The 21,755-nt window shown below is 41.5% G+C and overlaps 1 protein-coding gene across 4 annotated transcripts in view; it reads left to right on the top strand.

Moving 5' to 3' along the window:
- The window catches only part of RAPGEF5 (Rap guanine nucleotide exchange factor 5), a 232,373-nt gene that overhangs the window by 200,400 nt on the left and 10,218 nt on the right, over positions 1 to 21,755 (top strand). For all 4 annotated transcript variants that reach the window (XM_043462812.1, XM_043462811.1, XM_043462813.1 and 1 more), the window contains 6 exons: positions 1,023 to 1,145; positions 3,197 to 3,375; positions 9,652 to 9,742; positions 13,188 to 13,238; positions 14,050 to 14,137; positions 18,989 to 19,053. In XM_043462812.1, the coding sequence (XP_043318747.1) occupies positions 1,023 to 1,145; positions 3,197 to 3,375; positions 9,652 to 9,742; positions 13,188 to 13,238; positions 14,050 to 14,137; positions 18,989 to 19,053 (597 nt within the window). The remainder of the gene's footprint in view (positions 1 to 1,022; positions 1,146 to 3,196; positions 3,376 to 9,651; positions 9,743 to 13,187; positions 13,239 to 14,049; positions 14,138 to 18,988; positions 19,054 to 21,755) is intronic.

The raw sequence follows: 21,755 nt of genomic DNA, 5'->3' as shown, positions 1-21,755 counted from the left end.
ATGGCTTGTGGAGGTCTTTTGTCATATTTTCAATTAGGAAACCTTTTCATAAATATAAAAATTCAAAAATGCTAATAATTTATTTTGCAGTTCAAAAAGTAAAGACTAATATTTGGATTCTGAAATATTCCCTTTACTCTTCTATGGCATTTATTTTTGAAAAGTCCTCTTTTTTTTTTTCCCCAAGACATTAACTGTTTTAACATATTTAATTGTTCAAGTCAAATGAGAGAATTTATTACCTTAATTAAAAAATATCAGATGTTTTGAAAAGATGCCAAATAATTTTTAATAAATTTAACAGTGATGGCAGATTTAAAATTGTGGTGGCATTTAATAATTTTATGTCAGATTTTAAAGAAATACTATTATTACCAAACTCTTCATACCCATTTGTCTAGAGAAAGCAATTGATAGTTTAAAATAATCATACACCATGGGGTATAAAGGAATTAACTTTTATTTTTTATTTCCTGTTTAAATTTTTTTTTTTTTTTTGCTTTTCACGGGCATTTTAGTAAAATTTGTAAATGCATGTCTGGGATGAGACTCGTTAAACATATTTCCTGTAAAAGCCATGTCTGTCTTTATTGAAGTGCACTGTGACATTTCTTTTGTTTGTTTTTATCCTAACCCTGCTGGCACATTAATTCTTACCAGAAACCAAAGTGACTTCAGGGCTTTTGCTTTCATTATGCTGTCTGCTGGGGCAGTGTTTTATAATCAGATTTGTGCATGCACGTGTGTGTGTGTGTGTGTGTGTGTGCATGCGTGCATGCTTGCCTGTGGGGAGGGAGGGACAACTCAGTTAAGTATCATTGATCACATTCTACAGCTGCTGAGGCTGTTTCCTGAACTGGCTGTAACTCACTAAGGGTGACCAGACAGGGAAACTATTAAGTGCACTCAGACAAGATTCTTTTTCTAACGCGGGCTCCTAGTGCCTTTCTGTGGCCAGCCAACTCAGTGCCAGCCATCTGGGGATTCACTGAGGATTCTTTTGCTTCTGTCTGTCGCTTTAGAATCCGTTTGCAGAAAATGAGGAATCACAGCAAAGGTCGATCAGGATTTTGGGAATGAACACTTGGGACCTTGCTCTGGAATTAATGAATTTTGATTGGAGCCTTTTCAATTCAATTCACGAGGTAAGTAAGGGGGGAAGTGATCAAATAAATGCTAGTGCCATTTTAACTAGGAATTCTTCTTGAAGAATATTCATGTGTGATTAGGTTTTAAGACGATCCATTTTCTGGTTGATATAGTTATGCTTTGGGATACCATGGCCCACAAAGATACTTGGGGACTTTAAATATATTGAAAGACTGATCCAAACCTAGGAAAATTAGAATACATGATCATGCTTTATTTGCACCTAATACAATTGGATATTTGTGTAATATATAAATATGCTATATTTTTAATGTTTGAAAACGTGTATTTATATATATGTGTGTGTATATATATATATACATGAAGGTTGAATGGGGTTGAAGAGGTGTTTTATGTTTGATACCTTTGATACTGATATTATAATTTTTCCATGGCTTTACAGTACTTATATAAAAATCACATTTATATGTGTTCCTACATGCACACACACACTTTCCTAAGAACATTCTATACATTTAGACTATGCTGCAGGACTTCAAGCATTCTCTTGGACATTTTGAGATATATTTCAAATTTTTATGTCCATCAGCCTCTCCCTTGAGGACAGCTTAAATGTTTATAAAACATGAGATGAGGGGCAGAATGCTACTGACAATGGATGAATGAATGGAGCCAGTGGAAAGGCTCACAGGAATCAGTAGATGAAAAATGAGGTGGACTGTGTTGCATTTGCTTTGCCAGGTAGTGAAATGTTTCATTACAAAAAGGCCTTTCCTGCTGAAGAAGGAACTCATGCCTGATTAAGAGACCCCCCAAGGTTCTCTTTCATTTTGGAGCATCTTTTAAATGTTTTCTTGCAGAAAACATTCCAACATAATGATCTAAATTTGAGCAAGTAGTAAACTCATTCAAGCTAAATGACTTGTGACTTTGGAAGTATTGGTAGAGTGGGATGTGTCCCTGCTTATGTGCTTATGCAGTGGGAGGATGTGAATTTCTTGTGTCTCTCACACACACACACACACACACACACACACACACACACACACACACACCTTTCCGGTTGGAAACAAATCTCTTCCATTGCTTACATATGATCAGTCTAGTCCCTAGTTACTGTCAGTTTTGTACCTTACTCTAATCTTACTCTCTTTGTATGATTTGACAGTGTCTTATTTCAGTGGTTCTCAAAGAGTGGGTACCCAGACCAGCATCATCAGTATACCTAGGAATTTAGTAGAAATGCAGATTTTTGGCCAGACCACAGACCTGCTGACTCAGAAAATTTGGGGGGGGTGGGCACAGCAGTCTGTGCTTTAACAGACTTCCAGGTGATTCAAATTGACACTGAAATGTGAAAATCCTTGTCTAGAGAATCTACCTGTGAGTGTCTAATGTACATCTGAACAAATGATGTCATTTGCGCTTGAAGTTGCCTATAGAACAAGTTTGGGAAGTTTGAATTTCATTCAGCCTGTGATGTAAGAGTGTCTTAGGTTTTCATGAAAAGCATCATCTTTGCATTCTAAAAAAAGTACATTTATGTAAGTCTTTTATGTGAACATCATTGCATGAAGCATTTCTGAAAGTCAACATGAATTGTCTTGAATTTAATATATTGTTATTTGTTATATCTAACATATTATGACAGTGGCTATCTGAAATAGTTCTTAAAGACCTATTTGCAGGGCAGGAATAGAGACACATATAGAGAACAGACTTGTGGGCACAGTGAGGGAAGGAGAGGGTGGTACGAATTAAGAGAGTAGCACTGAAACATATGCATTACCGTGTGTAAAATAGATAGCTAATGGGAAGTTGCCGTATCACACAGGAAGCTCAGCTCAGTGCTCTGCGACCACCGAGAGGGGTGGGATGGGGCTGGGGGATGGGAGGGAGGTTCCGAGGGAGGCGACATATGTGTGCTTACGGCTGATTCACACTGTTGTGTGGCAGAAACACAATACAACATCGTAAAGCAGTTATCCTCCAATTAAAAATGAATTGTAAAAAATGGATTGCATTTTGTATCAACGTGACCCTGTGCTGTAACAGTAAATGCTGGCATGAATACCTTGTCTTTCAGCAAGAGCTGATCTACTTCACATTCAGCAGACAGGGAAGCGGGGAGCACACAGTGAACCTGAGCCTGTTGCTCCAGAGATGCAATGAGGTCCAGCTCTGGGTGGCCACGGAGATTCTGCTCTGCAGCCCACTGGGCAAGCGAGTGCAGCTGGTGAAAAAATTCATCAAAATTGCCGCTCAGTGAGTGTCTGGTGGTGAAAAATGCAATTCTGTTCCTCTCCTTGAGAGGGAATCTGTATTTTCCCTGTGATGGGATGGGATGGGCTGTGAAGAGATGGGATACAAAAGGGTAATAGTGAGTTAAGTGACCAAATTATTGGAAAGGTCTGTTCTGAATATTTCTGTCTTCACCTTTAAAATATTTATATCTTAAAGTAAATGTCAGAATACCAGACCATAGCTCTTTGTGCTGAAGGAAAAAGCAGGCAGTGCACACGTGTCCCATTGCGCAGCTAAATTACATGGTGGCCAGGTGAGTTACAGTAGGTTAGGAAAATGGGGGGAGATGCTGAGAAGGGGTGACAACTGTTGAAAGTCAGATGCATTTCAAGGTTCTGCTCCTGGCTCCTTGATGCCCAGAGTATGAACTTTCACTGATTAAACTTACTTTTGTATATAGAATTCCTTCGCTAGGCTGTGTTAGCTTCCAGAGGACAGGGACCATTTCTAATCAAACATTGGACCTGGGGTACCTGGTACTGAAGTTGGTAAATAGCAGTGACTCAGTAGTTGGTTGGATGACATTTTAGTAACTTCCTGGGAGCTTCTGTTAAAATACGAGATTAATGTCCTGAGACCACTCTTGGGACAGCTTTCCAACACAAACAGGCAACAGGAGTCCAGATCTTTCCCAGTTCCTCCTACCTTCCAGTCTTTCCATTTTTTTTTTCCTTTGTTTTTCAAAGTAGTTTTTATATCAAACAGTTTTTGGGTACATGTCAGTGTAATATCTTTAGGAAATCTGTATTGAGCACTCATTATGTTTGCACATCTGTGCAGGGTGTTATGGGGGAATCAGAATGAAGCTACACCCAATACCTGCCTTTGAGAACTTTGCTATCTGCTGGGTAGGGGAATACTTTCTATAACTCCAGTGGTTCATTTGCAAAATAGAACCCAAGGGTGCCCTACCATGAGATGAAGTTCTTTCAGGGGCTTTAGAGGATGGGAAGCTTCTATGCCAAGGGAATGGGAAAGGAGGATTAGAAAAACATTGGGAAGAAAGTAGCATTTTGAATTCTAGGTAAAAATTCAGGAGTACACTCTCCATGGAGTTCAAACTCACAAGAGCGAAACAGAGAAGTTGATGGGAGGCAGAGAACATGTAGTCAGGAAAAGGAACCTCATCCAGTTTGACCTGAGTGGAAGGTATTTATGAGGAAGCCATGGGAGACCAAGCTGAAAGGGAAGATAGGGACAAACTGTAAAAGATGTTGAATTTCAGGTTGAAGAGTTTGGACTGAATTGTATTAGGATTCTTTTTTTGTTTGTTTGTTTGTTTTTAGGATTCTTTATATACCTAAATCTTAGACTCATTTTATAATGAATGCTCCTTTTTTTTTTTAATTGAGTCAGTACATTTTCTATAGTATCTATGGACTTCCTAAAGATGAGGCTCTTTGTGGTCCAGAACGTTCTTATAAAAGCCAACTACTTGGTGAAATGGGACACTAATTTCCCAAGGAGTAAAATGACACCACATAGCTTAGTTCCCAGTGTAAGATCATAGCTGTCCTCAGGGAAATGAAGTATGTATATTCACATCTTCTCCATATGGCCCATGCTCTTGAATTATTTGCTTTGCTGGCCTCTATTCCTGGCCCATAGAACAGAATTCCAACAGAAACATAAAGTTAAATTCTTCATAATCACACTGGTACAGATAGCCCAGGGAAAACAGTTAATTTCCATGATCATGCAGTGTTTCCCTGCCTAAGGCATCCTATTTGCATATTCATGTTTCCTTCCTTCTTACCAGTCCCATCCCCCACCTCTGTGGATTGAGTGGATTTTATTGCTTTAGACAAAGGAGTGTTTGCTAAACTGAAATGTTCTAGTGTCAGTCTGTTCTTACCTTGCAATGAATGAACCTTGGCGAAAGAGGATTCCAGATGGGAACGGTGACCCATATTAGTGCTGTATCAATTTGTCTTACAGAGAAGTAAGCCATCCCTATATTCATTTTTTTTCTTTTTACATTCAGATATTTATTGTTTGTGGATTTTTTTTTAATATGACTGAAAAATATGAACCAGGAAAATTGTTTATGGGGAGATAAAAGATAAAAAGATGAGAATTACATCTAAAGATTTTGTGTCGCTAAATTATTTTTGAATATAGAAGAGGCTGGTATACCTTTTATAGTGAATAATAATAAAATGATTTGCCCCCCGGGTCTTCTTTTCAACTCCAACAAATGCTATCTGAAAGTTTTGCTGCATACTGTGCATTTGAGTGTTGGGCAGAGTATAAAAATGTCTAGTTGGAAATGACAGAACCAGTGGGGCTCCCATCATGCTCTACTAGGGGGAGAAAGGGAAAGCATCTGGTTGAGATGCTTCTGGCACAGGGATGGGGCTGTTCTCACTGACCACAGGGCCCTCCGCAGAGGCGCCCAGCATCATCACATGAAGAGATGGAGCTGACTTGAGTCTGCCCTGGCTGGCATGAGCTTGCCATGGTGAGATGAGACAGGAGGGGTGGAATGAGGGAAGAAAGGGCAGAAGAAAAGCAGAGTTGCAGTAGTGATACCTTTAGGCTCCTTTATTTCTTAGAAACAGATGGACTTTTAAACCATAGGCCAGGAAAGTGTCCTGTTTGTTTATTCATGGATAATACCAAGCAGGCTCCACCTGGGAGAACATTGGCAGAAACCAGATGAAGGGCCAGTTAGACTGAATATCAAGTCCTCATGCCTACCAGGAGACTACAGGCAGAGTCCAAAGTTGGACAGAAAGACTATGAAAGGGACAGACCATGCCCGCTGCAGACCCAGCAGAGAGGGGCTTGCCAGGACTGTGTTCATCCAGTTATTTAGTACAGTAGGTGTACAGGCAACAGTGCCTTCCCAGGTTCCCCTATTAAGGAGGCTGAAATTTCCAAAATGCTCCTAGTGGGTGACCCCCACTGCCTTGATGCCCAGGTGCAGCTGTCCTGGGCAGTGTCCAATGCACAAAACTGGCTCCAGGAGCAGACAGGTTTAGGCGGGACCAATGAGGGCATGCTGCTGCTGCTAAGTCGCTTCAGTCATGTCCGACTCTGTGCAACCTCATAGATGGCAGCCCACCAGGCTCCCCCGTCCCTAGGATTCTCCAGGCAAGAACACTGGAGTGGGTTGCCATTTCCTTCTCCAATGCAGGAAAGTGAAAAGTGAAAGTGAAGTCGCTCAGTCGTGTCTGACTCCTAGCAACCCCATGGACTGCAGCCTACCAGGCTGCTCAGTCCATGGGGTTTGCCTGGCGAGAGTACTGCAGTGGGTTGCCATTGCCTTCTCCCAGTCAGGGCATAGCCAGCTCTATATATTACCACTTCAGAGCCCAAAATAGTTTCCTGGTCCTGAACTCAGGAACCCTGCTCCCATACACACATGCTCCCATACACACCTGTGCAACTGGAAATTGGTATAGTTTTGGGAAACAGAAGTTATTAATATGTTCAAGAATCTTAAAGTCATGATTGCTTTGATCAATCATGTAATGACTTGAAGTATAACTTAATTTAAAAAATCAGACTGTAAAAAGTTTTATATGCAAAAGATATTTATTGTAGCGTTCTGTATTGAATTGAGGGCTTCCCTGGTGGCTCAGAGGCTAAAGCGTCTGCCTCCAATGCAGGAGACCCGGGTTTGATTGAAAATAATTTAAACGTTCAGCAATAAGGGAATACATTTAAAAATGTATTTAAATATGTTTTTGATGAAGTGTTCTATAGCTGTTAATGATAACAGTCAAGAATCCACAATATGTAACAGTGCATACCTGAAAAAGCAGGATGCAGAGTTGTGTATACGCTGTTCCCCAATTCCATTTGAGCCGCTGGTGGAGATGTCATGAAAGAAATGACATCTGAGGACAGCTTAGTCAATGCACATTAGGTACTTTCTATTGCTGCTAAGCACTTCCGATGCTGAAGCTGAAACTCCAATACTTTGGCCACCTCATGCAAAGAGTTGACTCATTGGAAAAGACCCTGATGCTGGGAGGGATTGGGGGCAGGAGGAGAAGGGACGGCAGAGGATGAGATGGCTGGATGGCATCATCGACTCGATGGGCATGGGTTTGGGTAGACTCCAGGAGTTGGTGATGGACAGGGAGGCCTGGCGTGCTGCGATTCATGGGGTCGCAAAGAGTCGGACACGACTGAGCAGCTGAACTGAACTGAAGCATTTCCATATTTTTTTCATATTTAATTAGGATAATTTTTTAATTTTAAAAACTTGCCTCAGAGAAGTTATTTTCTAATTCATCCCAGACTAAGGAGTGTTTGGGATGGCTGGCATGGAAGCCCACCCTCCCTCTGCTGGATCAAACCCCCTCAGCTGGCTTTGAACATTAGTGGAGTTTTGACCAATTAAGTTGAAGGGCAAGATTGACATTCTACAGATCGGGTAACTTTCCAGAGTGATTGGAGCTTGACATGGTCTTGTTTTGCAGTATATTCCTTTTTTCCTCAAAAGAGAAATATGGGACAGTGTCCTCATAATATATGCCATACTTTAAATATATAAGTATATGCATAACATAGTAGCTATTTTGTTGAGAGAAAAGGAAATAATGTCTAAATGTAATAGGAGGGGAGCTTAGACCTATGAGATAAGAGGGACTTGTCAAAAAAAGAAAGGCAACATACAGATTAAAGAGACAGGACCCAGGAGCTGTTATAATGGGAGTCTGGGCTCTGTAAAGAAACATGAACGCTAGAGCTTTCAGTTGAAATTGTAAATGCATCCAAAACAGATTTTTTAAAAGAAGGAATCTTGAAGTGTCCAGAGAGTATCAAGAGCACCCATCTTTGGAGAAATGCCTGTTTAGGTCTTATGTCCACTTTTTGATTGGGTTGTTTGGTTTTCTGGTATTGAGCTGCTTGTATATTTTGGAAATGAATTATTTGTCAGTTGCTTTATTTGCTGTTATTTTCTCCCATTCTGAAGGTTGTCTTTTCACCTTACAGTTTTCTTCATTGTGCTAAAGCTTTGAAGTTTAATTAGGTCCCATTTGTTTATTTTTGTATTTATTTCCATTTCTCTAGGAGGTGAGTCATAGAGGATCTTGCTATGATTTATGTCAGAGAGTGTTCTGCCTATGTTTTCCTCTAGGAGTTTTATAGTTTCTGCTCTGATGTTTTAAGTCTTTAATCCATTTTCAGTTTATTTTTGCATATGGCATTAGAAAGTGTTCTAATTTCCTTCTTTTACATATAGTTGACCAGTTTTCCCAGCACCACTTGTTGAAGACACTGTCTCGATTATATATATTTTGCCCCCTTTGTCAAAGATAAAGTGCCCATAGGGGTGTGCATTTATCTCCAGGCTTTACATCTTGTTCCATTGGTCTATATTTGTTTTTGCACCAGTATCATACTTCTTGATGACTGTAGCTTTATAGTATAGTCTGAAATCAGGAAGGTTGATTTCTTCAGTTCCATTCTTCTTAAAATTGCTTTGACTAACCCTCTCACACTGTTGGTGGGAATGCAAACTGATAGAACCGCTGTGGATAACAGTATGGAGATTCCCTAAAAAACTAAGAATAAAACTACCATGCATGCTTAGTCACTCAGTCATGTCCGACTCTTGTGACCCCTTAAACTGTAGCCAGCCAGGCTCCTCTGTCTATGGGATTCTCCAGGCAAGAATACTGGAATGGGTTGTCATCTCCTTCTCCAGGGGATCTTCCCAACCCAGGAATCGAACCCACATCTCCTGCACTGCAGGCAGACTCTTCACTGGCTGAGCTATGAGGGAAGCCCTACATGATCCAGCAATCCCACTACTGGACATATACCCTGAGGAAATCAGAATTGAAAAAGATACATGTACCTGGATGTTCACTGCAGCACTAGTTACAATATCTAGGACAGCCTTGAGGGATGGGGTGAGGAGGGGTGTGGGAGGGCGAATTCAGGAGGGAGGGGACACATGTATGCCTATGGCTGATTCATGTTGATACATGGCAGAGGCCATTGCAATGTTGTAATTACCCTCCAACTAAATTAATTAATTTAAAAAAAAAGCACAGATCTTTTCCTAAAGGCAATGATGAGTGGAAGTATTTGAATTTGTTTTTGTTCAGCAGATACCACTCCTCTCTCAGGGGCACATAGGTCATGGAGCAGAGTTCAGCCCCGCCCTAGAGGTTGAACCCTGTGGCCTAGGAGAGTCTTGGCAGCTTTATCTTTTGTGCTCATCTGGCAAAAGGGTGTTGCCTAACAGTACCTTCTGCTTTCTTTAATCCATAGCTGCAAAGCCCAGAGAAACCTGAATTCCTTCTTTGCTATCGTGATGGGTCTCAACACTGCTTCTGTGAGCCGGCTGTCTCAGACCTGGGAGGTGAGCCTTGGCGGTCCATGGGAAGGATGGAGTGGGTGGGAGAGGACAAATAACACTGAATGGGAATGTTCCACCAAAAAGTCCTTATTTAAAGTAAATTGATTTAAATGGTTTAAATGAGAGAAGTACCACTAGGAAAACATGTTATAAATTAGTGTCTCAAGTCCTTAGGAACTGTTTTTTTTTTTTCTTAAACCTTTTATATTGTATTGGGGTATAGCTGATTAACAAACAATGTAGTGATAGTTTCAGGTGAATAGTGAAAGGACTCAGTTATACATGTACATGTATCCATTCTCCCCCAAACTCCCCTCCCATCCAGGCTGCCACAAAACATTGAGCAGAGTTCTATGTGCTATATACATTATTGGTTATCCATTTTAGCTTGTGGTTGGTTGCCAGGGGGTGGAGCGGGGGGATAGTTTGGGATTTTGAGATAGGCATGTACACACCGCTATATTTAAAAGTTTTGATCAAGTGGTCTTCAAAATGGTTCTATAATACATATAAAAGAAACAGAAATTGACAAATGCTTCCTAACTTGAATTAGTTTTCTGTTTTTCTCCCATGATGTCATGGTTACAGTTCCATGTTGGTCCTTTCAAAAGCTCCCGTCTGTCCAGAGGCAAGTTTGCTGAGATGCTTATGAATTTAAGCTACCAGGCCTCTCACGTGCAGGACTCCTGGCAGTGTGTTCACGTGGATGGCAGATATCTTTACAAAATTTACAAAAGTAGTTTTATATTCTTTTTTTTTAATTAAAAAAGAGGGCCCACAAAATGTTATATGTTCCAGATCTCCCAAATCCTGGTTCTGCCTGTCACTGTTGTATGATCAAGGCCATTGGGTTCTCAGTCAGAGAAGCCCACTTGAGCAGATGACTTCAGTGTTTCTAGGCCTGGAAAATGATCACCCTGGCCTACGTAGGCAATAGAGGAAAAGAAGTTGGTTTGAGGAACTCAAAGAGAGGTCAGCAATCATCTGGAGTAAAGGGCCAGATGGTGAATATTTTCGGCACGTTGTCTCCATTGCCGTGACTCAAGTTTCCTGTTGGACTGCAAGAGCAGCCATGGTTAGTCTGTAAATGATGAGCATGGCCATGCTCCAATAAAACTTTATTTACAAAAGCAAAGGGACAGGCATGTTCTGAACCATGGACTCTGAGGGTCTATGTGGGAAAAACAGAAATGGGGGTGTCCCTGAATATTGCCAGACACAGATATAGGACCCTCTGCCTCCGCTGTGGCCCCTTCACCTCTTTCTTTGGGCCTTTGTTTCTTTCTCTGTCTGTTCCCTACTGACAGCCCACCTCACTTCCTGCACCGTTTCTCTTCCTCATCCTCCTGCTCTAACCGTCCAGTCCCCTCCCTTACGGATCCAGCCTGCTCGTGGCTTCCTGAGGGCCCCTCAGCCTCTCCCCACCTGCCCTGCACTCTTCATGGTCCCCGGTTCACACTCCTGCAAGAGAAGCTGATGGGCCAACTAGTGTGTTTCCTACATTAGATCTCAGCAACAGGCTGTGGGCAACTTTGGGGTTCACTTTCTCTGCATCAGGGGCCACATTCTGGTGGAATGCACTGTGGTCACCCAGGGGATAGGGTCAGTGCTCCTTAAAGGAGTTCAAAAGAAAGGCCATGAAAGGTCTGCAGCTCTGGTGATGCACACAAGCAGATGCCCTTCACGAGACTCAAGGAGGTGGGCAAGGAATGCCACAGTTGATCAGAGCAGGGGGGAACAAATGGCTTGCAAGGGTCCCGGGAGGAGGGTGGAGTTTCAGGCCACACCAGAAGAAAGCAAATATTGAGAAGAGAAGAAGTCAACTAAATTCACATGATGTGCATTTTATGTGTGTGGTGACTGCCCGCCATGTGTGGGGCTCTGCATCAGTGCTGAGGCAGACTGCAGGCCAGCTTAACACCAGGTCTGCCATGGTCAAGGAGCTCTCCAGCTCATTCTGGGTGGGCCCCAGCAGAGCAGCGGAGGGACTGCGCTGTCTTGGTATGGCTGAGAAGCTGTGAGTGGCAAGGCCTTGGAGGTTAAGTTGAGAGTTGCTGGGGCCATTGGAGTTGGCCTCCCCTCAGTGTCTCTAGGCCTGGAAAATGATCACCCTGGCCTAAGTAGTTAATAGAGGAAAAGAATTCAGCTTGAGGAACTAGAAGAGAGGTCAGCAATCATTTGGGGTAAAGGGCCAGATAGTGGATATTTTTTTTGGCATGTGGTTTCCATTGGCATGACTCAAGTCTCCTATTGAAATGCAAGCCCTGGTTAGTCTGTAAATGATGAGCATGTTCATGCTCCAATAAAACTTTATTTACTAAAGCAAAGGGTCAGATTTGGCCCATGGCTGACCCCTTGAGTAGATCAGTTCGGCCCTAGACATGTTGCGTTTGACATGCAACTGAGACATTTTTGTGGAATATCCAAGACTAAGGTATGCAGCTCAGAAGAATAGTTGCAGGTGTCTGCATTTTATCTTTTCATATTTAATTTATCATCCATTTATTAATATATATGTGTTGGTATATGTAACAGTAATTTCCAAACAGGTTGAATAACCTGTGTTGTCAAGTCCATATTCAGAATTATCAAACTGATATTTAAAAGTGTAGTTGTAGGGGTTTACCTCATTGTTTTGGAAACAGAAAATCCCACACGTTTTCTAGAACACTCGTAAGTGTTAATTGCTGGAATTTGCCGAGCACCAACTGTGGACCGTACATTTCCTATGAGTAGGCTCCATTTCAGTCAGAGAACATGGAGACTGGCTGCAGTCACACGGCTAGAAAGAGGGCAGAGTCAGAATTCAAACTCTGACCACCGAGACATCGGGCTTTCCCGCGTCACCGTATTAAGGGCGGGCTGCAAATCCCAGGCCCATCTTCCTTAGGCCCAAATTCTTATTTGGGAGGACGGTGTCAGTCAGTCCCCTGTCAGTCTTCATGCCACTGTTTGCATGGGTGATCTTTCCAGTTTGGTGATTCTGCCCACTAAAGTACAGGCTTCATCACTGAGGGTTTTCATGGCCTTTCACTATTTAAACCTCTGCTGTGAAACATAATGATATCATTTATACAAAAAATATCAGTCAACATTATTATTTCCTACTCAACAAGACAGTTTAAGAAGGTGAGAGCGTTTGTCAAGGGTAGGATACAGAACTGAAATCCAAGCTTTCATTAAAAGATCACCAGTGAGTGGAATGTCTTGAGTTGGATTCCTGAATCCTGTGGCTGCTATTCATTTTAAACTGTCTTTAACAGCATTCCCAAGTAACGTCACATTAAGGAATGATGAAACTTGTGTAATGAGAAGCAATCAGGGTAGAACCAGTTGATAGAGGGATTTACATTCAGAAATGTAAAGTATATAGTGCAACTTAATGAGCATTCCCCTCCAAATAACTGACTTCTTTTGACCTTTTCTTTTTCTGTTTGTTTGTTTTTAGAAAATCCCTGGGAAGTTTAAGAAACTTTTCTCTGAACTTGAAAGTTTAACAGTAAGTAGTTGAGCATAGTGGAACTTACTCTTCAAACTGATGGTTAGCCTCAGATTTCTTCCTAGATTTCAGTGGTCAATGTCTCCACTCTGCCATGTCAGGCAGCTTGGACTAGTGCACCTGTATGTGAACAGGTAGCTTTGCTGCTTAATGGAGTGAAGCAGGGTAACGGTTACTGCTTCTTCCTCTCCATGGAAAAAGGTTGCAAGAGTGGTCCTTTTGGTATGATATTCAGAAGGCAGATTTTTCAGTACAGTCCATTTCAAAGCCTGTGAAATTAGCTAGTATAAATTTACTGTGCAGTTCTTATGCATTATTCTTTTTTCTTTTTTACCATTTCTCCTTTTTATCATTTCTTATATTTTTGAGATACAAAATGTGCAGTTTCTTTTCAGAGCACAATAAGAATGTTCTTTTGTTTTCTCTGCATTATCCGTGCAGTATGAGGGCAGTTTTTCTTTGCAGTGTGCCTAACAAAAGACTTTGGGGTTACCTCATGATAGAAATCATGGAGAGGAAACTGTACTTAAAGAACCTATTGGAGGGAAAATAATAGGGCAATCAAAAGGTGTCTCTCTTCTGCAGTCATTTCCCATTATTGTCAACCAGTACTTGACTTTCATTCATTGCCTAGATTTCCTGCCCTAATTTAGTGAGTTTATTCTCCTAGGAAACCTTTATCTACTTTGTTCTTAGGAAGAACCACTCTTTATCTAAATCATGTTCAAATTGTAACAGCGAAAGTAGATTTAGAATTGTTTCTATAGCACATTGATTTTTCTTTCTCTTTGTAATCTGCTTGGTTCGGCAGGATCCATCCCTGAATCACAAAGCCTACCGAGACGCATTCAAGAAAATGAAGCCACCCAAAATCCCCTTCATGCCCTTATTGCTTAAAGGTAACAATTATCTGTCTTTTATGCTATGTAATTTCATTTTCTAGAAATTTATCACTCTAACTATGGAGGGCAAGGAAAGGAATCTCAGTTGATTTCTTTAAAGTGATTTTGTAATTCTAACTATGTTGGCTTGTGACTGTTTTTCACATGTTTGCTTTTTTCTGAGACACCTAAAATGCTTCATTGTTCTTAAGCAGACATCAAAGTATTTTCACTTGACTCACAAAACTTGGCACTTAAACTGTTTGTGTTTTTGCTTTACTCTGTTGCTAAGCCTTGTCTTATTTGAGTCTACGTCCACTTAACCAAGAAAAAGGCTGGCATGAAGAATCCAAGTGGTGATCGGTTATGTTCTTTGTTTGCAACCGAAATTTCAGAGATTCAGCCCATGGCCTGCCGCTGTGTGAGAAAAACCTCCAGTCAACACAAGTAGTGTCATGTGTAAAAAGTTTTGGTAGAGAATGTACTTTCTTCTTTCCAGGAGTGAACCAGTTGGGAAAGTATGTGATAGCTACAAATTAGTCGACTTACTTCTCTTCTGTAGAGCAGCAGATCAGTCATCATGAAATATGTTAGTTAAACTTATTAATGAGATCTTGACGGTCTCTTTCAAACCCAGGGGATTAGTGAAAGGGAAGTTTGTTTTCATCTGGCCCATGCTTCTAACACTGAGTATACATCCCACCTGTGTGCCAGAGCGAGGGATTTGGTCTTTTCTCTTGGTCTTATTTTGACTATTTTCAAGGGATTTTTATAGGATTACTCTTTTATATTGCTTGCACACTTTGGAGGCTTAAACTTTCTGCTGGCTCAGGCCCCAGCGCCTACACTCATACGTGTGGTGGGACTGCCTGGAAAATGAAGTACCTGGGAACTCGTTGGCCGGGCGTGTCCTCTGCTGCCTCCCCTCATCACCAGTCCCACTGGCAATAAAGCCGAAAACAAACCTTTTCGGCTTCTCCTGAGAACAACCAGAGCTTGGAGAGCTTTTGAGTTGCTGTGCATTCTTGCAGCTGTTTATCTAGTCTCCATCTAGTATAAAGCAAGAATTTCTGTGAAATAGTAATATATTAGGACAATTAGGCCAATGAAGCTCATGGACTGCTTCACTCAAGCTCAAAAGATTCTGAGAACTGTAAATGGATGAAATAAGGAGAGATTGTAAAGCCAGAATAACTTTAAAAAGTTCATTTGGTTCTTCATTTTTATTTCTAAGATAAGTTTATTCAGGCTTGTGATTTTTATTTAAAATAAAACACCAGCTGGAGAGTGGGAGTGGTGGCGTGTGGGAAGTAAAACTTAGAACCATGTAGACACAGATAGGAAAAATAGTAAAGGAAGACAGATCTGGGAAAGGAATTGATTTTAGAAAGACAAAATTTTGAAACAATAGATTTTTTTAAGGTGATGAGAAAATAGTCAACATTTTCCCTTTAATTTAGATGTGAGCTGAGCCTTCTGCTATACAGTAGTGGGTTTTCCCTCCAAATATTTATTGCAGTCAGGTGCCTCATACTTATGTCTTAGCTTGGATGCAGTTTTCTGCTCTACTGAGTTTATCAGACCTCTTTGTTGGCAGCAAAGCAAATTTCTCTTTTTTCTACTCAAAGTACATTGTTTCATTCATTCTAGCAAATTAAACTTTTGCCCTCCTTTTTTTTTCACTAGAAACTCTTGAGTTTTAAAAACAAGTGAGCTTGTTTTCTTTTATCTTAATTTTTGTCATTATAAAAATAAATAATATTGGCACTCTATTGCATTTAAAGTTACTATTTTTGTCTGAAATAATTTCAAAAGGAAAAATAGGATGACGCTTTTAAATATGTATGTATCACATCTGTGGTAAGACATTTCGGAAAACACATGCAACATTAATTCTTAGCTTTAGTAACTGCAAAATTATTTTAAAATTTGCAGTAAACTACTTTAGAACAAGCAACTTTTTCATGAAAAATTCCCAGACCTCTTCTCTTGTGCCTCTTGCTTTGGATTGCTTTTGTTCAGAGAAAGAGACCAAAGTAAACTCCTTGGGTATTAGGAAGGATTTGGGCTCCCATGTTTTATTTTTTGAGATAGTCAGTTCCCAGTAACATGCAGGTTATCAAAGTAAGCACATAACCTAAAAATGCTTCCAGCTATCAGCTTTTCTATTTGCCTGTGAATTTCTCACTTCTGATTTACTTTCCCCCTACTGTGGAGTCCAGTTCAGAAAGTAGTGAACAGGAAACCCTGAGTAAGTGTTGAAGAAAGGTTCCAGCTGAGCTAAAGGTCAAAAGTAGTTGAGTCATCTATGTCATGGTGTTTGGAGAGATGATAATCCTTCCAGTAGAGTGTCTGGTGTCTGAAGTTAAACCGAGGTTGTATCTGTATCTTCAAGGGCAGATTGTTATTGCTGATTTGTGGAGTTGTGTAAATAGAAGGAAGATTGAGGTGCTTCCATGTTTTGTCCTTCTTTTTCACTTGCCATGTCTTCAGATGGAGTTATTTCATCCCCAGTCCTGTTACATAAAATGTTAGGAACATGTTTGGGTGTTTCCAGATAAAGGGGTCTGGCAGGTACTCATTTCTGGCAATGCACTTGGTGGGTACCCTCAACTGCTTCACAGCCCACCCATGACTCAGGTTGTGAGACTCCAGTTTTTCAGTTCAGTCACCTGTTGGCTTATCTCTCTCACACCTTCCTAATCACACACTTGTCAGTCACCTGCATCAAGACCGGCAGCCATTTTGACCCCCATTCTCCTGGGCAGCAGCCCCTCTTCTCTTCCCTACCTGGCCGGGCATACCTTCCCTGCCTCATCCCCATGCCAGCATCAGCCTGCCGGCCCTCACCCTCAGTAGAGCCTCCTTCCTCGTGTGCTGACCTCGACAAGTCCTTGAGAGCTGGGGAGAAGCAAGACCGCCCAGGCAGAGGAGAGGGAAGAGACAGAATGAGTGACAACGGAAACTGTAAAATTTGCAGAGGCCCCCACGTCCAGTGAATTCAGCAAATTGACTGGAATAGATGATCAGAAATGCCCAAGTCCTTCCGAGTACCAGAGAGGCACCGTGGTGAGAGGAAGCAGGCCGCCCGGGCTCGGGTCCTGGCTCCGAGATGTAGAGCTGTGGTCGTGAGCCAGCTGTGCTCCATTCGTCTTTGGACTGTTGTTTCTTCACTTTCTTTCCTGCTAAACTTTACCTTATAACCTTTTGTGAGTATTAAATGAGTTAGTGCCATGTCTGACACTGATGATAAATATAAGCTGTGTTATGATCCTCATCTTCGGGAACATAGGGTGGGGATGACAAGCCTTGGAACACTGGGGAAGTGGTCCAAGAACTCTGACAGGGCATTTGTAACCTGAATTCTCTGGGCGTGAGGAGATACCAGGCTCCTAGGTGGTGTTTAAGGTAAACAGTGTGCACACAGTGCTTTGCTTGCTATACAGAAAGAATACAAGCTAAAACTGTGTTGGCTGCTCTTTCTCTAAATATTGTGTCAGAGATATAAAGCTTGCAATTCTGTTCTGAAAGCAAAACAGTGAAAGATAATAAAATAACTAGAGAGCTCGTCAGATGACTGTGTAATGGTGAATTGTTTTCTTGCTCAGACACCAGTTTTAAAGACGAAAGAAAAGAGAGAAAAGAGCTTAGGAAAACCTTGCAGTCCGGTGGGGTGGAAGCTGTGTATAAAGGATGCCTTGAGGAAAGGGTCGTATCAGTGTATTGTGTGACTGGTGTCGCCCCCTGGTGGCCAATTAAAGCTCAGCAGCTAAGTGTGTTGCAGGGCGATTTCCCAAGCACCTGCCTCGTAATAACCCATAGGGACCAGCAGAATCAAAGTCTTGACTAAATGCAAATACTTTCCCTTTCTATTTAGAGGAATTTAATCTGTTCACTTCCCTCTTTTATATCGTGTTATTTTAAGAAGATCTTTGAAAATGGTTTTCATTTGGTTTGCTCTCTATGTCTGTGATATAACATGATTATTTGCACATTCTTTAAATTGTAGTACATTTCTTACTTTGATTCTTATCTGTGAGGATTCCCTAATGTTCAGTCACTCACCCTCTGGTTTGAGTTTTTATAAGTCACCCTCCTTTTGGAGCTTTAGCTGCGGTCATTGTTGCTAGTCTCCATCTTTTGAAGAAGCATTCCTGTAATTTTTGCAACCAAAGGGAGATGTTTATTTGAATGTCTCCTGTCACTTCAAATGCAGTGAGGCGCAAAACCAATGTCACATTCCCTTCCTCTGACAATGCACCTTCATCCTACCTTCCTTACATTGTTTTCATCAGTGACACTTGCTTTCCAGTGGTTGAATAGACCCAGAAACCTCACCATTTCTAACCTGTCCCTTTCCTCACTCACTTTGGATAACCACACCAGCCCTGGTTTTTGGAACCAGAAATCTAAGTTTAAACATCCACATCTAATCCTTAATGTTTTAAGTAACGCAGACCCCATTCACTTTACCAGTGATTGTTAAAAAGCAAACACATAAATATTAAAATAATTTTTGTTTCTGGGTATTCAGTTCTTCTCTGTTCACTGTTCTGGCCTAAAAACATAATGGACCAGTTAAGTTGTAGAATAGTGTTAGCTTATGTTAAGTGGGTTGAGGTCAAAACCTACAATGTAAGAGCAAGATACACACTTGTATGAAAGTTATGTTTTCTCCCCACACACATAAATTATGCCCTGTCACATCGCATCCTGTACAGATTCAGTTCCAAGTTGCCTGGTCTAATGCGTGAAATAATCCGTAATGTTTAAGAAAAATTAATAAGCTGCCCTGCATCTACACCTCTCCAGTCCTGACTCATGACCTATTCCTAATGGTACATGCATCTTCTTGTTTTTAATTTTCAGATGTTACGTTTATTCATGAGGGAAATAAAACATTTCTGGATAATCTTGTCAACTTTGAAAAACTGGTATGTAAAATTTCACTATTTCTCTTTTTGCCCACTGTAAAGGAAATGAGTGCTTTCCTTGTTCTGACAGACGACACTCTCTACTGAACTGGTGGTGATTTATTTGCTGCATGTTATGCACTGTCAATAAAATGCATCCCAATTAAAAAGAAGTGAAGTGTGCTGCCAAGGTTTTGAGAGCCAAGTATGAACATCTGCTTTTTATTTTTGAAAATGGAACTTCATTAGATTAACATCAGTGGTTGAGTGTATGTATCTGAACTAGAACTAAAGTGGAAAGGTTCCTGTCAGTAGGAATTCACACTCGTAAGGTTGAGCCTTGTGGCTTTAAAGGCATCTCTCTTTGTCTTGGCAAGCACTGCTCCTCCCCCTGGGGAGGTACGTCCTTCATGGATATAACAGTGGGATTTGTCGGGATGCCTGGGAGAGGAAGGACCACCCATTTATCAGCCTGTGGGCAGGTGCCACTCTGTGAGACCACCTCATGCACAGTGAGAAGGGGGTCCCCCGCCAGCCCCTTCTTACGCATCCCCGAAATGCCTCTTCGTGGACTCTCCTGGGTGCTCTGTCATGCAGCAGGCCCCTCCTAGCCTTTCTCACCCGCTGAGGGCAGAGCGGGTTGCCTGTAAGGGCTGAGCAACTGTGAAATAGGACTGCTCCAAGGAGACCCTGCTGACTGCAAGAATGGATTTGTTTGACAGATGAACTTTCGTGTCAGAGATGAGCCTGCCATGCATGATTAAAGATGGTATCAGTGACCCCTGTCCATAGACCCTGACCTTTGAGTGACCTTTTTAGTAATGGTAATGGATTCGTGTGAACTCTTTCAGGAGTGGGCCCCTGGTTCCCTGTGAGACCAGGTCAGGCATTTGCAAGAAGGTTGAGTGAGCTGGGGGGCCATAGACCGTAACCAAAGAACAGCCAACTGATGAGTCCAAACAGGGTTAGCCTCTGGCCTTTGCCTCCTCGGTGCCCAGCTCTAATTGTGGGGTTAACTCACTCACACGGGAGGAGATGGCATGGTGTCAGTGCAGGCGGCTCTTGCACAACCTGAAAACCCAAGCAGCTGGGATCTGAAAGATTGACATCTTAGGGTGTCTTGCCATAGCTCTGTTTTAATAATCTGAGGATGATTGCTTTCTGGGTAGTTAGTTTTTTAAGTGGACACGTCCATAACTTTTCAAGTCTCTCCTGGCACTATGTGCTTTGGAATTGAGCTCAGTTATTTTAGATACTTCAGTCAAAACAATGCAGCCTGAAATAGATATTTTAAAGTATTGAGTTTTCTTGTGTTAAAACTATTATTCTTGTATTAAAAATATTAGTTTTTAGAGAATTTGTTCTGTCACCCAGTAATGTTCTGAAGATCCCAGGGCCTATTTGTGGCCTTAGATTGTAGGCACCAACATGCTAGCCTGTCGGCAGGTTATCTCCAGTGTTTGATAGCAATGAAGTGACTGCAGGCGTATGAAGCTGCTGGTCAATATTTATTTCAAATCTTGGCCAACACCTCTGCTTAAGATCACCGAATAAGCTTTGGTGAACATGTGTGAAGATGAGGGAAAGGTGTGAAACACCAAATGGAGTTTCCTCTGAAGGTCTCACACCCTTCACCCTGAGTGACCCATAGGCAACACGGGAGAGTGGGAGGTATTTGGTATACGCCGAGTATTGTCTGTTGTGAACGGCAGACTGGTGGTTCACCTTCTTCCCAAAGGGAACCAGTGACTCAAGTTCATTGTGTCATTTCCTCTCAGATGGAGCTATCCAAGTGAGAGAACAATTTGAAAAATGCACAGATTGGAAAGAGCAGTGGAAAGCTTCCTGCACCGTCTCTATTTCATTCTGACCAGCGTCTCTGTTCTTCCCCGGCTTTTTCCAGTAGAAGCCTTTTAATGCCAACCAACCTAGTCTAGGGTCTTGCTTTCACAGAGACAAGACTTCAGACTGGCCATAGGAACTGAAATGAAGTCTGACTAACAGTACTTCTCTTGGGGTCAATACCTGTATGTGTCCTTAATATTTTGATAAAGCTTAATGAAATAACGAGGTATAAACAAGTAATCTTTCATTTTAAATTTTAAATTCTTAAAGAGAACTGTTACTGAAAAGATGGCTAGGAGATAAGCACAGTTATACATGGGTGCAGCAGGCCCTTGGCACACAGCGCTCCCATCATGTACTCGGCTAGCACGTCATTTCTAAAGGGAGCAGATTTTGTAGCATCACTGAGTTCCTGGTCCTCAAAGCAGATGGCACTTAAGAAATAGCATGCCCCATGCTGACCCCCTCCTTGCACAGAGAATTCAGGGTGAAGTCAGAATTTTTTTCTGGAAGGACAAAACACTATTTTACATTGTATAAAGCCCTATGTTATACTGGGATGCCAGAGAGTGAAACTGAATTTCCTAGTAGAGTCAGTAGTTTCAGCACGTTTCTTAGCAAAAGACAGGGTTTCACTTAAGCTAAAATAGCATCATCTTTCACAATAATGAACCAGTAGACCCTAACTGGATTAACTTGTGGGAAGCCAATTCCTCATGATGGATATTAGCCAGAGAGCAGATAATTCAGTGTATTATCTTTATCAGGCTGATCCCGGCCAACGCATTAGGTCAGAGAACAGAGAAGGCTCAGAAGTGCTTCATTGGATGTAATAAGTTTTCTATTGTTCCCCTCGCTGCCTCAGCAGCTCCAAACGT

This window comes from Cervus canadensis, chromosome 3 (genome assembly GCF_019320065.1).
Source record: "Cervus canadensis isolate Bull #8, Minnesota chromosome 3, ASM1932006v1, whole genome shotgun sequence".
Lineage (NCBI taxonomy): Eukaryota > Metazoa > Chordata > Mammalia > Artiodactyla > Cervidae > Cervus > Cervus canadensis.
Note: the sequence above shows the minus strand (reverse complement) of the source record. Positions and strands in the feature narration are given on the sequence as shown.